Raw genomic sequence first — 21,230 nt, 5'->3', positions numbered from 1 at the left:
GGCCAAGGTGGGCAGATCATGAGGTCAAGAGATTGAAACCATCCTGGCCAACATGGTGAAACCCCGTCTCTACTAAAAATACAAAAATTAGTTGGGCGTGGTGGTGTGCGCCTGTAGTCCCAGCTACTTGGGAGGCTGAGGCAGGAGAATTGCTTGAATCCGGAGGGAGGCGGAGTTTGCAGTGAGCCAAGATCGTGTCACTGCACTCCAGCCAGGCACCTGGTGACAGAGCAAGACTCTGTCTCAAAAAAAAAAAAAAAAGTCTTATAGCATCTAAAATGATGAGTCTGTTTTCATTTCTCAGTTGACAGGCCTATTAGCACTGCTTTGATGGTCGTAGACACAATTAATTCTAAGGAAAGGGAAATGCTTAAGGAGTTTCAGGTGGCCTATATGGTACCTTTGTCCAGATTAGAAAAAGGCAGTCCCTCAAAGGGGACCGAAGTGCTTCCTCTCCATAGTCAGTCAGAGGAAGCAGCTTTGGCCCCAACCAGGATGATGGGCTTGGAGCATGGGCATCTGGATTCTTGTCTCTGCTTGGCCTCTTTTATGTAGTGCTTAAAAAGCAGCAACTAAGAGTCCTGTTTGTATTAACTAATTTATGAAGGGCTGGGTTAAAAAATTTTTTTTTACTGTTGTATTTATAGACAGACCTTCTTGTTACTCTGTACACTAAGTACATACCTGCCTCAGCATCTTTGTACTTGTTCCTCTGCCTGGAACCTGGCTCTCTCAGCCTTCACTTCATCCAGGTCTCCACTTCAGTGGAACTCTGCAAGCATCACCTCGCCTACTCAAGCTAAAGTATTACCCTCCGTCATTTTCCCTTCTTGCTGTATTTTTTTCATAATACTTCTTGCCACTTGAAATATTATATTTATCCTCATTTTATTTTTGCCTCTCCACTAGAAAGTACACTCTGTGAAAGTGGGTTTGTTTTTTTTTTTTTTACTGATTTTTTTACTGCCATGTTCCAGCACCTGGGAAAACACCTGGCACATAGAAGGCTCTCAACATTTGTTGAATGATTGAACTAACGGTGTGATTGCTTTGTTTTCACGCTGCTGATGAAGACTACCCAAGACTTGGCAATTTACAAAAGGAAGAGGTTTAATTGGACCTAACAGTTCCATGTGGCTGAGGAACCCTCAAAACCATGGCATAAGGCAAGGAGGAGCAAGTCTCATCTGTGTTTTTTTTTTTTTTTTTGAGATGGAGTTTCACTTTGTCATGCAGGCTGGAGTGCAGTGGTGTGATGTCAGCTCACTGCAACCTCTGCCTTGTGGGTTCAAGCAATTCTCTTGCCTCAACTTCCCGAGAAGGTGGGATTACAGGTGTGCGCCACCACGCCCTGCTAATTTTTGTAATTTTAGTAGAGATGGTGTTTCACCATGTTGATCATGCTGGTCATGAAGTCCTGACCTCAGGTGATCTGCCCGCCTCAGCCTCCTGAAGTGCTGGGATTACAGGCATAAGCCACCACACCCAGCCTGCAAGTCACGTATTACGCAGATGGCAGCAGGCAGAGACAGCCTGTGCAGGGGAACTCCTCTTTTTAAAATCATTGGATCTTGGCCGGGCGCGGTGGCTCGAGCCTGTAATCCCAGCACTTTGGGAGGCCGAGGCAGGTGGATCACAAGGTCAAGAGATCGATACCATCCTGGTCAACATGGTGAAACCCCGTCTCTACTGAAAATACAAAACATTAGCTGGGCATGGTGGCGTGTGCCTGTAATCCCAGCTACTCAGGAGGTTGAGGCAGGAGAATTGCCTGAACCCGGGAGGCAGAGGTTGTGGTGAGCCGAGATCGCGCCATTGCACTACAGCCTGGGTAGCAAGAGTGAAACTCCATCTCGAAAAAAAAAAAAAAAATCATTGGATCTCATGAGACTTATTCCCTATCGTGAGAACAGCATGGGAAAGACTTGCCCCCATGATTCAGTTAACTCCCACCTGGACCCTCCCACAACACAGGGAAATTCAAGATGAGATTTGGGTGGGGACACAGCCAAACCTTATCATTCTGCCCCTGGCCCCTCCCAAATGTCATGTCATCACATTGAAAAAAGAGTCCTTTCCAACAGTCCTACAAAGTCTTAACTCATTTCAGCATTAACTCAAAAGTCCAAAGTTTCATTTGGGACAAGGCAAGTCCCTTCTGCCTATGAGCCTGTAAAATCAAAAGTAAGTTAGTGACTTCCTAGATACAGTGGGGGTACAGGCATTGGATAAAAACAGCCATTCCAAATGGCAGAAATTGGCCAAAACAAAGGGGCTGCAGGCCCCATGCAAGTCCGAAATCCAATGGGTCAATCAAATCTTAAAGCTCCAAAATGAACTCCTTTGACTCCATGACTCACATGTCTCACTGATGCAAGAGGTAGGTTCCCATGGTCTTGGGCAGCTCCACCCTTGTGGCTTTGCAGTGTACAGCCTCCCTCCTGTCTGCTTTCATGGGGTGGCATTGTCTACAGCGTTTCCAGCTGCATGGTGCAAGCTGTCAGTGCATCTACCATTCTGGGTTCTGAAAGATGGTAGCCCTCTTCTCACAGCTCCACTAGGTGGTGCTCCAGTAGGGATGCTGTGCGGTGGCTTCAACCTGACGTTTCTTTTCCAAACTGCCTTAGCAAAGGTTCTCATGAGGGCCCTGCCCCTGCAGCAGATTTCTGTCTGGGCATCCAGGCGTTTCTATTCATCTTCTAAAATCTAGACAGAGGTTCCCAAACTTTAGTTCTTGACTTCTGTGTACCTGCAGGTTTAACAACACGTGGAAGCTGCCAAGGCTTGGAGGCTTGCACCCTCTGAAGCAACAGCCTGAGCTCTACCTTGGCTTTTTTAATGGCTGGAGTGGCTGGGATGCAGGGCACCAAGTCTCTAGGCCGTACACAGCAAGGGGACCTTGGGCCCAGCCCATGGAACCATATTCTCCTAGACCTCCAGGCCTGTGATGGGAGGGGCTGACATGAAGATCTCTGACATGCCCTGGAGACATTATTTTCACTGTCTTGGGATGAAGTTTGTGCTTCTCTTTTAGGAAATTTCTGCTGCTAGCTTGAGTTTCCCCTCAGAAAATGGGTTTTTCCTTTCTGTCATGTTGTCAGGCACCAATTTTTCGAACTTTTATGCTCTCTTTCCCTTATAAAACTGAGTGGCTCATGCCTGTAATTCTAGCACTTTGGGGCTGAGGCAGGCAGATTGCCTGAGCTCAGGAGTTAGAGATCAGCCTGGGCAACATGATGAAACGCCATCTCTACTAAAAAATACAAAAAATTAGCTGGGTGTGTTGGCATGCGCCTATGGTCCTAGCTACTCAGGAGGCTGAGGCAGGAGAATTGCTTGAACTCGGGAGGTGGAGGTTGCAGTGAGCCAAGATCGTGCCATTGCACTCCAGCTTGGGTGACAGAGTGAGACTCCATCTACAAAAAACAAACAAAAAAACACAACTGAGTGCCTTTAATAGCACCTAAGTCACCTCTTGAATGCTTTGCTGCTTAGAAATTTCTTCCACCGGATACTCTAAATCACCTCCCAAGTTCAAAGTTCCACAAATCCCTAGGGCAGGGGCAAAATGCCACCAGTCTGTTTGCTAAAACATAGTAACAAGAATCACTTTTGCTCCAGTTCTGAACAAGTTCCTTATCGTCATCTGAGACACCTCAGCCTGGATTTTATTGTCCATATTGCTGTCAGCATTTTGGGCAAAGCCGTTCAAGAAGTCTCTACGGAGTTCCAAACTTTCCTACATTTTCCTATCTTCTTCTGAGCCCTCCAAACTTTTCCAGCCTCTGCCTTTTATCCAGTTCCAAAGTCGCTTCCACATTTTTAGGTGTCTTTTCAGCAAGCCCCACTTTACTGGTATCCATTTACTGGATTAGTCCATTTTCATGCTGCTCACAAAGACATATCTGAGAGTTGGCAATTTACAAAAGAAAGAGGTTTAATTGGACTTATAGTTCCACATGGCTGGGGAGGCCTCACAATCATGGTGAAAGGCAAGGAGGAGTAAGTCATGTCTTACATGGATGGCAGCAGGCAAAGAGAGGACTTATGCAGAGGAACTCCTCGTTTAAAACCATCAGATCGCATGAGACTTATTCACTGTCAGGAGAACATCATGGGAAAGACTTACCCCATGATTCAGTGACCTCCCACTGGGTCCCTCTCACAGCACATAGAAATTCAAGATGAGATTTGGGTGGGGACACAGCCAAACCATATCATTGTGGATTGTGATTGATGGTATAAATTATCGGCTTTAATATTTACTGCTGGCTGGGCTTGGTGGCCTGTAATCCCGGCACTTTGGGAGGCTGATGCAGGCAGATCACCTGAGGTCGGAAGTTTGAGACCAGCCTGGCCAACATGACAAAACCTTGTCTCTACTAAAAATACAGAAAATTAGCTGGACATGGTGGTGGGCACCTGTAATCCCAGCTACTTAGGAGGCTGAGACAGGAGAATTACTTGAAACCGGGAGGCAGAGGTTGCAGTGAGCTGAGATCACACCTCTATACTGCAGTCTGGGCGATGAGCGAAACTCCGTCTTAAAAGTAAATAAGTAAATAAATAAATATTTACTACCTTTTGTTGACTGTTTATGGGCACTTTCTTTGGCATAATGTTATAAATATTGTCTAGCAGAATCTTTATAATAACTTCATGAGGGATAACTAATAAAATCTCTGTTTTGGAGTTGAAGAAATTCCAAAGCTGAGAAGAGTTAAATAACATGCCCAAAGTAAAATATCTAGTAATTCAAGTCATTCCTTGAGAGGTAGATCTGATAACCAAAATGAATTTCTAAAAATTGTTTTAGTTTTACTTTTGGGTCTCATAATTTTTTTTTTTGAGATAGAGTCTCACTTGGTGTTGCCCAGTGCAGTGGTGCGATCTCGGCTCACTGCAACCTCCACCTCCCAGGTTCAAGCGATTCTCCTGCCTCAGCCTCCTGAGCAGCTGGGACTATAGGCATGCACCACCACCCACCAGTCCTGGCTAATTTTTATATTTTTATTAGAGATAGGGTTTCACCATGTTGGCGAGGATGGTCTCCATCTGACCTCATGATCTGCCTTCTTCGGCCTCCCAAAGTGCTGGGTTTATAGGTGTGAGCCACGGTGCCTGGCCATATTTTTTTCAAAGAGTGATTTTCAATAACTGGGTGGGGAAAAACCTGAGAATACTTCTACTTATGCTTTAGGGAAAAGGAGAGGTAGGATCTATGGGATTTGAAATACTGGGTTAACTTAGGATCAGACAACTCTATTTCACAATCTTTGTGTTTTTATTTAAGGATGCTTACTGTGAGGGTCCTTTGAGAAGAAAAGCAAGGCTTTGGGTTTTTTTTTTTTTCCCAACTGCGTAACTCTGGAGAAATATCTAAGCCTGTTTATTCATCTCTAAATTCTGGTGACAGTGCCTGCCTTATAGGAGTGTGCAGATGGTAAGTATATAAAATGCCTGGCATAGTTTCTGGCGCGTGGGAGCTTGATTTCTCCTGCATCCTGCCCCCTGCGGTTTTCTTTCTCTTTCCAGCTGCAGGTGACTAAGGATCCAAGGAACTGAGGGGTGATATCTTTTTTTTTTTTTTTTTTTTTTTTAAATAATTTTCTTCTAGATAAGCAATCCCAGATTTTAAGCTGTTTTTGGTAGTATGTAGACAATCAACGTACCTTTTAGAATTCACATGGCATCTTGTTCATCGCTGTAATTCAAGGAGTAATTCATGTGCTTTGTCAAGTGTTATACACATATTACCTTCACAGACCTTGGGATCTAATTCCTGCTTTTGTAATCAGATGTTGAATGGAAACTGAGGGTCAGTAATTGTCTTTATTTCTTAAATCCTTCTTATGTTCCATGAAAACCAATTTTTTTTTTTTTTTTTTTTTTTTTGAGACAGAGTTTCGCTCTTGTTACCCAGGCTGGAGTGCAATGGCGCGATCTCGGCTCACCGCAACCTCCGCCTCCTGGGTTCAGGCAATTCTCCTGCCTCAGCCTCCTAAGTAGCTGGGATTACAGGCACGCGCCACCATGTCCAGCTAATTTTTTGCACCTTTAGTAGAGACGGGGTTTCACCATGTTGACCAGGATGGTCTCGATCTCTTGACCTTGTGATCCACCCGCCTCGGCCTCCCAAAGTGCTGGGATTACAGGCTTGAGCCACCGCGCCTGGCGAAAACCAATTTTTTTTTAAAAGTCACCAACATGTTTGCCAGTGCATATGGATTTGGATGCTAATGGATTTTTTTAAGCACCATCTTGTAATTTCTATAATTGTCATTGTGTCAACAGGATAGTAGTGTCACTTACTTGAACTAATGAGTAATTAACTAAGGTAGGTTAAAAAACCTAGACATTTTTATATGAAGATGCTTTCTCTACGAAATTTGTTTAAACAGTATAGTATTTAACTAGTAAGTGTGAAAAATTCTTTACTAAGAAATGAGGAACAAGATTTAAAAGAAGTACCACCAGCTTCCAAGTTGTAAATATCTGAAGAGCCTTCTCAATTATATGCTGATTTTCTCTCCCTTTTAATATTCTATTATGTGCCATATAATGAAGCAATAAAAAGGCTCACAATTTAAACATTAATGATTGATTTAACCCAAGAATAGGGGAAACTACCAGATAAAACAGAAGCATTGAAAGTTTTTTTATTTTTGGCTTTTCTTACATTTTAGAGACAGAGTCTTGCTCTGTCTCCCAGGCTGGAGTACAGTGGTGCAGTTATGACTCACTTGAACTCCTGGGCTCAAGCAATCCTCTTGCCTCAGATTCCCAAGTAGTTGGGACTACAGGTGTGCACCACCACACTCACCTAATTTTTAGATTTTTTATAGAGACGGAGTCTCACTGTGTTTCCCAGGCTGGTCTCAAACTTCCAGACTGAAGTGACTCTCCTGCTTGGTCTCTCAAAGCCCTGGGATTGTAAGTGTGAGTCACTGTGGCCAGCCTAAGAGTGGGAAGCTGTTGACGCTGGCAATATAGGGTTGATGGGAAAAGGGTGAACCAGCAGACTACTTTAAGTGTTTTTGGTTAATGCTCACTTTTTTTTTGAGGTGAAGTTTCATTCTTGTCGCCCAAGCTGGAGTGCAGTGGCACCATCTTGGCTCACTGCAACCTCCGTCTCCCGGGTTCAAGTGATTCTCCTGCTTCAGCCTCCCGAGTAGCTGGGATTACAGGCATGTGCCACCATGCTCTTTTAATTTTTGTGTGCATGTGTGCATGTATATATGTATGTATGTGTATATATATATATATATATATATATATATATATATATATATTGTTTGTTTGTTTTTGAGATGGAGTCTTGCTCTGTTGCCCAGGCTGGCATGCAGTGGCATGATCTCGGCTTACTGCAACCTCTGCCTCCCAGCTTCAAGCGATTCTCCTGCCTCAGTCTCCTGAGTATCTGGGATTACAGGCACCTGCCACCATGCCTGGCTAATTTTTGTATTTTTAGTAGAGGAAGGGTTTCACCATGTTGGCCAGGCTGGTCTCGAACTCCTGACCTCAGTTGATCCACCTGCCTCAGTCTCCCAAAGTGCTGGGATTGCAGGCATGAGCCACCATGCTTGGCAATTTTTTGTATATTTAGTAGAGATGGGATTTTACCATATTGGCCAGGCTGGTCTCGAACTCTTGACCTTAGGTGATCCACCCCCCCTTGGCCTTTCAAAGTGCTAGGATTACAGGTGTGGAGCCACTGTGCCTGGCCTAATGTTGACTTTTTTATTGTTTATATATTATTTTGACAAAAATAAAAGTTAACTATGAGAAAAGAAAAATAGAAATATAAGTAATACAAAAAAGTGAAGACAGCTCCCAAAAAGGAGTAATATATTTTCAAATCATTTATCTGGCAAGGTGCTTTTATCTAGAATGTGTAATAAACTGTTAAAATGAAATAATAAAAAGACAACCCATTTAAAAAATAGGCCAAAGGCTGGGCATGGTGGCTTAGGTCTTTAATCCCATCACTTTGGGAGGCGGAGGTGGGTGTATCACTTGAGGTCAGGAGTTCAAGTCCAGCCTGGCCAACATGGTGAAACACTGTCTCTACTGAAAATACAAAAATTAACTGGGCATGGTGGCAGGTGCCTATTGTCCTAGCTACTTGGGAGGCAAAGACATGAGAATAGCTTGAACTCGGGAGACAAAGGTTGTAGTGAGCAAGATTGCACCACTGGACTCCATCCTGGGTGACCAAGCAAGATACCATCTCATAAATAAATAAAGGCCAACTATCTGAGTAGATGTTTCTTCAAAGGAAATATACAAAGCTCCAATAAACACAATGAAAAGCCGTCAGGGAAATACAAATCTCTCTAGAAAGATAACAAGTGTTACTGAGGTGTGGAGAAATACAATACTTCATACATTGCTGCATGTGTGAAATGGTATATTCACTTTCAAAAGTAGTCTGGTAGCTCCTTACAAGGTTAACATGGAGTTGTCAGATGACCCAGTAATTCTTCTACCGGGTATATACCCAGAAGAAATGAAAACATGTCTATATAAAAACTTGTAGGCAAATATTTATAGTAGTATTATTCATAGTAGCCAAAAAGTCAAAGTCTGACTGTTTATCAGTTGATGAAAGGAGAAACAAAATGTTGCATATCCATACAATAGAGTATTATAAGGAAAAACAAATATAACCAATCAGTTACTGCCTAAAGAAACAGTAACTTTTCTTTCTCTTTTGAGGAAATGTTTATTCTTTTCTTACCTATGATGCATCCAATTTATTCTAGACAAAATATGAAATATAGGAAAGCAAATTGTCATGGTATAGATCATGTGACCATATATATATATATATATATATATATATATATATATATATATGCAATCTTGGCTCACAACCTCCGCCTCCTGGGTTCAAGCAATTCTCCTGCCTCAGCCTCCCAAGTAGCTGGGATTACAGGTGTGTGCCACCACGCCAGGCTAATTTTTGTATTTTTAGTAGAGCTGGGGTTTCACTATGTTGGCCAAGCTGGTCTAGAACTCCTGACCTCAAGTGATCCGCCTGCCTTGGCCTCCCAAAGTACTGGGATTATAGGTATGAGCCAGTGCGCATGGCCCGTAAGTATAGTTCGGTGGGTTATTTTTGTTGTTGTTCTGCTTAGTTCAGATTAAGTGTAACCCAACATTTGATGACTAACAGCCTCTGTCAGAGTATGCTGAGATGTTGGTCTTGAGTATCCCCTAATGATTTTCATGTTGTTTGTATTTATACTACATACACATACTGTTGGCCACTGGTGCTCTCATCCTTGTGTATGATCAACAATGAAACATCTGTTGCCCTGGTGTGGTGGCTCACACCTGTAATCCCAGCACTTTGGGAGGCTGATGAGGGTAGATTGCTTGAGGTCAGGAGTTCACAACCAGCCTGGCCAATGTGGTGAAACCTCATCTCTACTAAAAATACAACAAGGCCAGGCACAGTGGCTCACACCTATAATCCCGGCACTTTGGGAGGCCTAGGCAGTTGGAAAACTTGAGGTCAGGAGTTCAAGACCGGACTGGTCAACATGGTGAGACCCTGTCTCTACTAACAGTACAAAATTAGCTGAGTGTGATGGCACATGCCTGTAATCCCAGCTACTTAGAAGGCTGAGGCAGGAGAATCACTTGAACCCGGGAGGCAGAGATTGCAGTGAGCTTAGATGGTGCCATTGCACTCCAGCTTGGGCAACAAGAGCAAAACTCCATCTCAAAAAAAATAAATAGCTGGGAGTGGTGGCACACACCTGTAATCCCAGGTACTCTTGAGGCTGAGGCAGGAGAATTGCTGGAACCTGGGAACAGAGGTTGCAGTGAGTCGAGAGATCACACTGCTGCACTCCAACCTAGGCCACAGAGTGAGTGAGAAGCTGTCTCAAAAAAAAAAAAAAAAGAATGAACTGTGTGGCTGCACTTTACAAACTGAATAGAATTATGGAAGTAATGACTTGTTGGTTGGTGACTGAGGCTGTTGCCTACATATCTTGTTCCCTCTTGAGTTTTTGTGTCACAAATAAATAAATGGTTATTCAAATGAAACTACATTGTATTTTCCGCCTCTGTGAGTTCTTTACTGGAGACAGTTTGAATGAATTATTAGGAGTAGGCGGCTTTGAGTCATACTTCCTTACATCCGTCTCCAGATTCATATTTTGGATGCTTTCTTTCATTTTGTGTATTTTTGTGTTTCCTGTCCCATTAGCTTCATAAATAGTCATTTCATATATCTTATTTGTATGTAATGTTTTTAGATAACCAACTAACTGGACCTCAGTTTTTAATCTCTTACTTTTTTTGAGATGGAATTTTGGTCTTGTTGCCCAGACTGGAGTACAGTGGCGTGATCCTGCAACCTCTACCTCCTGGGTTCAAGTGATTCTCCTGCCTCAGCCTCCTGAGTAGCTGGGATTAGACGCATGCACCACCATGCCTGGCTAATTTTGTATTTTCAGTAGAGATGGGGTTTCACCATGTTGGTCAGGCTGGTCTGGAACTCCTGACTTCAGGTGATCTGCCCGCCTTGGCCTACGAAAATGTTGGGATTACAGGCATGAGCCATTGTGCCTGGCCAGTTTTTCATCTTAATAATATAAGAGTTTAGATTTTACTGGGTTTATGTTTAAATTAAAAGTTTGGATTTGGGAACCAGAATAACTGCAAGCCTGGGAATCCTTAGGACATTCTGTCTGTTCTTTGTCACTGAGAGAAGTAATAACTATCCCAAAAATAAGGGAGAATGAGGCCACCAGGCACATTGGCTCGTGCTTGTAATCCTAACACTTTGGGAGGCTGAGGTGGGCAGATTACTTGAGGTCAGGAGTTTGAGACCAGCCTGGGCAACATGGCAAAAGCCTGTCTCTACTAAAAATAGAAAAATTAGCTGAGCATGATGGCGCACATCTGTAATCCCAGCTACTCAGGAGGCTGAGTGAGGCAGGAGGATTGCTTGAACCTGGGAGGTGGAGGTTGTAGTGAGCCAAGATTGTGCTATTGCAGTCCAACCTGGGTGACAGAGTGAGACTCTGTCTAAAAAAAGAAAAAAAAGAGAGAACGAGAGTGCTTAAGAAAATTGAAAGCAATTGGAAGAATGGAAGCTTACAATCTGTGAAATGTAAGGGTATTTGACTAACCATACAGGGGGAAAAACAACCTTGCAGAGTAATTAAATCCTGTAATCTTCATTTTTTATTTTTGTTGTTGTTTTTTTCTTGTCTTTACATTTATTTTAAAAGTGCCTTTGTATAAGTGTCTTTTTGCTGCATAAACAGTCATAGGATAGACATTGCTCCAAAGAAGATATACAGATGGCCGAGAAGCAGGTGAAAAGATGCTCAGTATCACTTGTCATTAGAGAAATGCAAATCAAAACTACAGTGAGATGCCAGCTCACACTCATTCAGATGGCTGCTATCAAGAAGGAATAATAGCAGTAAATAGAAAATACCAAGTGTTGACAAACATGGAGACGTTGGAGCTCTTGTGCATTGTTGGTGGGACTATCAAATGATACAGCCACTGTGGAAAACAATATGACAGTTCCTCAAAAAATTAAAAATAGAACCCTCATATCATCCAGCAATTCTCCTTCTAGGTTTATACCCAAAAGAACTGAGAGCAGGTTCTTGGTGAGATATTTATATACCCATGTTCATAACAGCATTATTCACAGTAGTTAAAACATGGAAGCAACCCGTGTGTCCATTAGTGGATGAATGGAGAAGCAAAATATGGCATATAAAAACAAGAGCATTATTCAACCTTAGAAAGGAAATACTGATATATTTTACCAGTTATATGGATGGATCATGAGGAAATAATGCTAAGAGAAATAAGCTAGTCACAAAAAGACAAATACTATGTGATTCCACTTATATGATATACTTAGAGTAGTCAAACCTGTAGAGACAGAAAGTAGAGTTGTGGCTGCCAGGGGATAGGAAGCAGGGAAGATGGAGGAGTTATTATGGAATAGGTATAGAATTGCAGTTTTACAGGATGAAAATGGAGATGGATAGTGGTGATGATGATGGCTGCACAACACTATGGATGCATTTAATACCACTGCACTGTACACTTAGAAATGGTTAAGATGGTAAATATGTATATTTTACCACAATAAAAAAGTGAAAAAAAGTCATAAGAATAAATTTTTAAAAGCTATTTTCTGCATATTTCAATTTTAAAATTGTATTTCTTCATTTATACTCTCAGTTATTAAACACTGTTTGCTTCATTGTTATTTTTGTACATTGGAATTGTAGAATTCTTTTTTTGGAGATGGAGTCTTGCTCTGTTGCCAGGCTGGAGTGCAGTGGCGCGATCTCGGCTCACTGCAACCTTTGCTTCCTAGGTTCAAGCCATTCTCCTGCCTCAGCCTCCCAAGCAGCTGGGAGTACAGGTGCACACCACCATGCCCAGCTAATTTTTTTGTATGTTTAATAGATATGGGGGGCTCATCATGTTGGCCAGGCTGGTCTTGATCTCTTGACCTCATGATCTGCACGCCTCAGCCTCCCAAAGAGCTGGGATTACAGGTGTGAGCCACCACTCCCAGCCTGGAATAATGTAATTCTTATATGGTTACTTAGATAAGAGAAGAAATTTTTAATGTAACTATATCTTTTCTCAGTAGTAAGAATCTCTGCTATCCCCTTTCTCTTGCCCTTTTTAGTTTTCCCTTCTGGCACTGGCATTGAAAGAAATGCATGAGGATCTGTATGCCTTAAGCAGTGAAAGTAATTCGTTCTTTTACCCTGAACACCTCATGCTAATCAGAACTCAGTTTCCTCAGTAAGCGTGGACTAGTCATACCAGTGTGCACTAGAGAAAATGAAGAATACAGCAAGTGGCGCCTGCATTTACTCTGATTAACCAGCACTCCTTTTGCCCTGTGTATTAACCAATTGTGTGTTCTCTCTTATTCCTGCTTTTTTCCCCATTCACTGTAGTGCTTCCTGCTAGGTTGTGCTGTGTCTCAATTGAGTTAGTACTGGGATTTGCATAGTTGTGTGTGTTAGATAAGCACATCTCTCTTTTTTTTTTTTTTTCTGAGACGGAGTTTCGCTCTTGTTACCCAGGCTGGAGTGCAATGGCGCGATCTCGGCTCACCGCAACCTCCACCTCCTGGGTTCAGGCAATTCTCCTGCCTCAGTCTCCTGCTCCTGAGTAGCTGGGATTACAGGCACGTGCCACCATGCCCAGCTAGTTTTTTGTATTTTTAGTAGAGACAGGCTTTCACCATGTTGACCAGGATGGTCTCGATCTTTTGACCTCGTGATCCACCCGCCTCGGCCTCCCAAAGTGCTGGGATTACAGGCTTGAGCCACCGTGCCTGGCCTAACACATCTCTTTTTCTACATTTGATAGGCAAAATATGTCTTTATAGTCTCGTGGACAATATTTTACAAATAGCTTTCTGGGTGTTCATCACTGTTGCTCCATGCTGAAATTCCTTTCGCTTCCTTTTCTTAAACTCTCTGCCCTCATGGTATTATTCAGTTTCTTAATACATTGATCAATAAGAAGTTTGATACCTATGCATTTCTCTTCTCATTATTATTATGGCATGTAACTTTTTTTCTTTGAGTTAAAATCTCATTCTGTCACCCAGGCTGTAGTGCAGTGGTATAGTTAAGTTCCTTGCAGCCTAGAACTCGAGCTTAAGCGATGCTTCCACCTCAGCCATCCTAATAGCTAGGACTATAGACACACAACACCATGCCTGGCTAATTAAAAACAATTTTTTTTATAGAGATAGAGTCTTGTGATAGTATATTAGTCTGTTTTCATGCTGCTAATAAGACATACCCAAGACTGGGTGATATAAAGGAAAAGAGGTTTAATGGACTCACACTTCCGTGTAGCTAGGAGGCCTCGAAATCATGATGAAAGGTAAAAGGCACGTCTTACATGGTGGCAGACAAGAGAGAAAACGAGAACCAAGCGAAAGGGGTTTCCCCTTATAAAACCATCAGATTTTTTTTGTGAGACTTGTTCACTACCATGAGAACAGTATGGGGAAACCACCCCCATAATTCATTTATCTCCCACCGAGTCCCTCCCACAACACATGGGAATTATGGGAGCTATAATTCTAGATGCAATTTGGGTGGGGACACAGCCAAACCATACCAGATATTACCAAGGAAGGTCTTAAACTATTGGCCTCATACCTTGGGATTACAGGTGTGAGATTACAGGCAGGAGCCACCATGCCTGGCCTTATAATTAACTTCAATAACATGTTGGAATAAGATAAAAAGATTGTTTTGGATGGGTGTTGTGGCTCATGCCTGTAATCCGAGCACTTCAGGAGGCCTAGGCAAGCAGATGACTTGAGGTTAGGAGTTCTAGACCAGCCTGGCCAACATGATGAAACCCTGACTCTACTAAAAATATAAAAATTACTTGGGCTTGGTGGCGGCGCCTGTAATCCAAGAAGCTTCTCAGGAGGCTGAGGCAGGAGAATTGCTTGAATCTGGGAGGTGGAGGTTGCTGTGAGTTGAGATTGTGCCCTTGCACTCAAGCCTGGGCAACAGAGCAAGACTGTGTCTAAATATATATATATACATGGCCAGGTACAGTGGCTCATGCCTGTAATCCCAGCACTTTGGGAGGCTGAGGTGGGTGGATCACGAGGTCAGGAGTTTGAGACCAGCCTGACCAACATGGTGAAACCCTGTCTCTACTAAAAATACAAAAATTAGCCGGGCATGGTGGCACGCATCTCTAATCCCAGCTACTCAGGAGGCTGAGGCAGGAGAATCCGGGAGGTAGAGGTTATATTGAGCTGAGATCGCACCACCGCACTCCAGCCTGGGCAACAGAGTGAGGTGGTCTCAACAACAACAACAACAACAACAACAACAACAACAAAATACACACACACACACACGCACACACATATAGGTTTTAGAAAATAATTTGTGTATAATTCATGATAATTTTATGCTGTCCTTGATACATGATGATGCTTCACACTGTGATAAGGACCAGCTTTTAGAGCTCTGTCATTTGTTCCCATTATAGGAATGCCATCTGTACCAAGTAGTAGCTATTCTGTTTATACTGAATATGGCAAAACCATCATCATCACCCCTCACATATACACACATATTCAACACTTTTTGTACTTGATATTTTTCAATTTATGCTGTTTTGGAGTGCATTTGTAACAATTTTGCAACTAACACTTTCATGGTATAGTATAATTTATAGCACAGTTTCATATCTATTAGCTCATTTTATTGTCCAGCAACCCTAAACAGTAGATACTATTAATATTCCATTTTACAGCTGAGACAACATGTGATAGTATTTTATGCTCATGCTTAAGTATACAGCCATTCCATCTATTTATATGTTTTTTAAAATTCTGAGCGCAAAACAAAATGATCCCTTTCTTAGCATGTGATCTTCTTAAATGCTCTCCTTTCTTTGTCAGAATAAATTTTTTGTCATTTTATTTTATTTTTTCTGAGACGGAGTCTTGCTCTGTTGCCTAGGCTGGAATGCAGTGTCAATCTTGGCTCACTGCAACCTCCACTTCCTGGGTTCAAGTGATTCTCCTGCCTTAGCCTCCTCTGTAGCTGAGATTACAGGTATGTGCCACCATGTGTGGATTATTTTTTGTATTTTTAGTAGAGATGAGATTTCACCATGTTGACCAGACTGGCCTTGAACTCCTGACCTCAAGTTTTGTAACCGCCTCAGCCTCCCAAAGTGCTGGGATTATAGGCTTGAGTCAACAGCACCTGGACAAACTTTTTGTTATATTTTTATTTTCTTTCCTATGTACTTCCTTTCTTTTCTCTGCTTGTTTCCCTTTTCAGTCTGATCATAGGGTTGTTCCTTATGTTTTTGAAGTATCACTAACTACAGAACAATATTGATGGTGGTATTTTATATTATGTAGTATTTTCAACCTTCACAGATGAAATCTTATTTTTATCTTCACAACAGGTGTCTGAGGTAAGCAAGCCATATGTAAATTTCTTTTATTTTCAACCTTTTAATTAAAAAACTTAAAAAATAATAGAGATGGGGTTTTGCCATATTATTCAGGCTGGTCTCGAAATCCTGGCTTCAAGCAATCTTTTTTTTTTTGAGGCAGAGTTTGGCTCTTGCCCAGGCTGGAGTACAGTGTCACCATCTCGGCTCACCAAAAACTCTGCTTCCTGGGTTCTAGTGATTCTCCTGCCTCAGCCTCTCGAGTAGCTGGAATTACAGGCATGCATCACCACACCCAGCTAATTTTATATTTTTAGTAGAGACGGGATTTCTCCAGGTTGGTCAGGCTGTCGAACCTCCAACCTCAGATGATAGTCCCACCTCAGCCTCCCAAAGTGCTGGGATTACAGGTGTGAGCCACTGCACCTGGCCCCGACTTCAAGCAATCTATATGCCTTGGACTCCCAAAGTGCTAGGATTAGAGGCATAAGCTACCGTGTCCAGGCTTTTTTTTTTCTTTCCAGACACGGTCTTACTCTCACTCAATTTGGAGTGTGATGACACAGTCAGCTCACTGTAACCTCAAATTCCTGGGCTCAAGGGATTCTTCTGCCTCAGCTTTCTGAGTAGCTGGGACTACAGGTGCATGTCATGATGCCTGGCTAATTTTTAAATTTTTACTGACATGGGATTTTGTTTTGTTGCCCAGATTGGTCTTGAACATCTGGCCTCAAGCAATCTTCCTGCCTTGGCCTCCCAAACTGTTGGGATTACAGTTGTGAGCCACCATGCCTGGCTTGTAAATTTTTTTTGCTGGATTAAAACTTGCAGTCAAAGTGTTAAATAAAGGTATTTTTGGTTAAAATCATATAACTAGTAAGTTTTAACAACAGGAATACTTGGGCTTTTGCTCTAGTCCGGGGCCCTTTCCACTGCAGTTATGATTCTATGTATTCTGGTATAATGAAATGCAGACTTAACATTATTTTCTCTCAAAATTTCTTTCAAACTTTCATATTACCAACCGCTTACTCAGAATTCAATCCAGAGAGGCAGTTTTTCTTGTTGCTTTGTCACAAACTTTCTGTAAAAAGAAATTGTCAACAAGGCAGGTCAGTAATTTGCCAAATTTTCTTTACTCAGCAAGACATATCTTTGAGCAGTTGTCACTGCTTTTTTTTTTCTTGTTTGCCCATTTTGTAATCTGTGTAAGGACTCTATCGATGTATTATGTATCTATGTATTAGTTTCCTAGGCCTGCTGTAACAAATGAAAGGGTTTGAACTTCATTAGTTGTCAGAGAAATGCAAATTAAGGCCAAAATGAGAAATGACAAGCTGGGTGGCTTAAAACAAAAGAAATATATGCTTTCATCGTTCAGGAGGCCAGAGTCCAAAATTAAGTGGTTGCAGAATTGGTTCCTTCTTAGCGACTCAGAAGGGGAATCTGTTCCAGGCCTCTCTTGGCTTCTGATGGTTGCCAGCAATCCTCGGCATTCCTTGGCTTGCAGCTGTGTGATTTTGATCTCTGCTTCCATATTCATGTGGCTGCCTTCCCTCTTGTCTGTCTTCACATGGCACTCTCCCTTCCATGTATGTCTGTGTCTGTGTCTCCTCTACTCTTTTTTTTTTTTTTTTGAGACTTTTGGCTCTTGTTGCCCAGGCTGGAGTGCAATGGCATGACCTAGGCTCTCCATAACCTCCGTCTCCCAGGTTAAAGTGATCCTCCTGCCTCAGCCTCCTGAGTAGCTGGAATTAACAGGCGCCCACCAACACGCCTGGCTTATTTTGTATTTTTAGTAGAGACGGGGTTTCTTCATGTTGGTCAGGTTGGTCTTGAACTCCCGACCTCAGGTGATTGGCCTACCTCTGCCTCCCAAAGTACTGGGATTACAGGCATGAGCCACCACACCCAGCCTGTCTCCTCTGCTCTTTAAGGACAAAAGTCACATTGTATTCAGGGCTCACTCTACTCCAGCATGACCTCATCTTAATTTAGGCCTTAATTGCATCTGCAAAACCCCTCTTTCCAAATAAGGTCCTGTTCATAGGTACCAGATGTTAGGACTTCGTATCTTTTGCGGGAACGCAATTCAACCCATAGCAATATATGTTCTTTTTCCGTTGTCTCTACCTCTGTTCTTGTGATATGTTTACCCATGTGCTTCTTGCAAGTGTCTGTTGAATTGGCTTTGTTTATAGATTTCCATATCTATCTTTTCTCCACATCATTTATATATACAGTCGTGTTGCTTAACGGAGGTACGTTCTGAGAAATGTGTCATGAGGCAATTTTGCTGTGCAAACATCATAGAGTGTACTTACACAGACTAGATGGTATAGCCTTCCTACATACCTAACCTTCACGATATAGCCTGTTTCTCCTGGGCTGCAAGCCTGTACAGCATGGTACTATACTGAATGCTGTTAGCAATTATACAATGTTAAGTGCTTGTATATCCAAACATATCTAAACATAGAAATGGTACAGTAAAAATAACAATAGAAGAGATTAAAAAAATGATTCCAAGCACAGCTGCAACTTAGAAAACAAAAAAAAGATAAAAATGATATACCTATTAGGGCACTTACCATGAATGGAACCTGCGGGACTGAAAGTTGCTCTCGGTAAGTCAGTGAGCAAGTGGTGAGTGAATGTGAAGGCCTAGGACATAAACATACACTTCTGTAGATTTTATAATCACTGTACACTTAGGCTACACTAAATTTATTTAAAACTTTTTTCTTTGTTCTTGGGAATATAGAAGTATACTTAACCTTTATATGTGTCGACCTTTTATCCAGAAATTTTGCTAAACTCACTGGTTAGTTCTGATAATTATACATGTAGATTCTTTTGAAATTTCTATGGAAATGTTCATGTTATGTACAAATAATAACAGCTTATATCTTTTTTGTTTTCTTTTGTTCTTTATTCAATACAGTATCAGAGGTTCTGGTGATAGCAGACATTCACAGTCTCAAGGGGAAAGATACCAACATTTCACTGAAAAGTATGATTTTTGCTATAGTTTTAAAATACATATCCTTTATGAAATTAATGAAGCTCCCTTTCTGTTTCTAGTTTGCTGAGTTGGGTTTTTTTTCTTAATTGTGAGCCAATGTTAAATTTTACCAAATGTGAGCTGTGCATCTGTTGAGCAATTGTAGTATGATTTTTGTCCTTCATTCTACTTGTGTGGTAAATTGCAGTTATTGATTTTCAAATATCAAACCAACTTTACATTTCTAAAATAAGTCCAATTTTGTCATGTCCTTTTTTTATATTGCTGAATTGGGCTTGCTAACATTTGGCTTAGTATATTTGCATCAGTACTGATTAGTGAGAATGGCCTGTAATTTTTCTTTCTTATAATAACCTCTGTTAGGGTTTGATATAAAAATTATGTTGGCCTCATAAAATGAGTTGAGGAATGTTCCTTCATCTGTATTCTGTAAGAGTTTGTGTAAGATTGCCTTTTTTTTTTTTTTTTTTTATCTTCTTTAGATTTTTTTTTTATAAATTTGCTAATGAAACCACCTGGGTTTGGAGATTTCATTGTGGGTAGGCTTTCAATGAGGCTGTCAATTTTTCAGTAGATCTAGAACTCTTCAAAATTTCTTTCTGTATCGGGTTTAGCAAAAAGTGTTTTTTTCAATGTTTGTCTGTTTTACTTAAATGTTCATGATGATGGCATTAAGTTATTTATAATATTCCTTTCACATTCTGTTTTCTGCAGTGATACTCCATTTTTTCATTTTTGATATTAGTTATTCTCTCTTTTTCCCCCTCATGTCATTCTTTTTTTTTTTTTTCCTCGTTTCAAGTTTTAATGAAAGCTTGTATACAAGATTACTTTATTCCTGCATCTTTTCAATTGTTTCTTCCTTGTATTTGCGCTTTTCCTTTCCTCTTGGTGAGATTTGGCTTTCCGTTCAAGGATCTTTTTGTGGTCTTTGTCCAGTTTTAGCCTAGTGATAAGCACCTTGCTGGGGTGAATGCCTACATGGACAGTGTGCCATTAGCCTTTTCCCGCTGCAGCCGTTCACTGTAGATTACATATTTCTTCCTGTAAACCTGGACTACTTTGCCTATCTGCTGACCTTTATAGTGTCCTCATACAACCTGAACTTCGTCATCCTTTTGGATGGGCATGGATCGCACGTTGTACTTCTGTCTCAGCTCTTTGGAAAGAGGGGAGGACACAATCTTCCTGCGAATGTGGGAAGGTGCATTGAAATGCCTTTTGCGATTCTTGCTTCGGTCGGAAGTCACAAAGGGACTGAACTTCATTTTGGCAGCTCCCGCTTAGTTGATGGCCGCAAAAGGGAAGAGCCCCACTCATGTCATTCTTGCCAGGGTTTTATTAGTCTTTTTAAAGAAGCAACTTTATTTTTTTGACTGTGTTGTGTTTTTTGTTTAGTTAATTTCATCTGTTTCTATTTCTTTCCCTTTATTTTCTTTGGGTTTAATTGGCTGCTCTTATTGGTTGTATTTTTCCTTACCTCTTTCTAATATATATGTTAAAGGCCAGCCATTTCTAAGCATAAAATTATCTGTATTCATAAGCTTTAATATTTATTATGAATCAGTTAAGAATATTTTCTAATTTTCATTGTGATTTTTTTGACTCGTGAATTATTTACATGGATATTTCTTAATTTCCAAACATGAGAATTTTTTTTTTTTTTGAAATGGAGTTCCACTCAGTTACCCAGGCTAGAGTGCAGTGGCATGAACTCGGCTCACTGTAACCTCTGTCTCCTGGATTCAAGTTATTCTCCTGCCTCAGCCTGCCATGTAGATGGGATTACAGGGATGTGCCACCACTCATGACAAATTATTTTTAGTAGAGATGGGGTTTTGCCATGTTGTTCAGGCTGGTCTCAAACTCCCGACCTCAGTTGTTCTGCCCACCTCGGCCTCCCTGGTGGACCACCCCACCCAGACCTCTTTTCTTTTACTTTTGGGCTGGGTCTTGCTCTGTTGCCCTCAGTTGTATGCAGTGGCACTGTTATAGCTCACTGCTACCTCAAACCTCTGTACTCAAGCAGTCCTTCCACTTCAGCCTCCTGAGTAGCTGGGACCACAGGTGTGTGCCACCATGCCTGGCTAGTTTTTATATTTTTGTTTTCGTAGAGTCAGGGTTTTACCATGTCGCCCAGCCTGATCTCTAGCTTCTAGACTCAAGCAATCTGCCCTCCTCAGCCTCCCAAAGTTCTGGGATTACAGGCTTGAGCCACCAGGCCCAGCCTTGAACA

General features: G+C 41.6%; 1 protein-coding gene across 6 annotated transcripts in view; it reads left to right on the top strand.

Annotated features, from left to right (window-relative positions):
* SCAI (suppressor of cancer cell invasion) overlaps window positions 1-21,230 on the top strand; it is a 198,912-nt gene that overhangs the window by 66,823 nt on the left and 110,859 nt on the right. For 3 of the 6 annotated variants that reach the window (XR_012516677.1, XM_074395332.1, XM_074395335.1), the window contains exon 3: window positions 18,914-18,982. The exons of 1 other annotated variant lie outside the window; for it this stretch is intronic. Coding sequence is in view for 3 of the 5 variants with exons in the window: in XM_074395332.1 (XP_074251433.1) it covers window positions 18,914-18,982 (69 nt within the window). In the remaining 2 variants the exon portion in view is untranslated. Of the gene's footprint in view, window positions 1-8,869; window positions 15,991-18,913; window positions 18,983-21,230 lie in introns of those variants that run through there. 2 more of the 6 variants (XM_010351368.3, XM_074395334.1) reach the window with 2 other exon arrangements.

This window comes from Saimiri boliviensis, chromosome 2, assembly GCF_048565385.1.
Source record: "Saimiri boliviensis isolate mSaiBol1 chromosome 2, mSaiBol1.pri, whole genome shotgun sequence".
In the NCBI taxonomy this organism is placed as follows: Eukaryota; Metazoa; Chordata; class Mammalia; order Primates; family Cebidae; genus Saimiri; species Saimiri boliviensis.
Note: the sequence above shows the minus strand (reverse complement) of the source record. Positions and strands in the feature narration are given on the sequence as shown.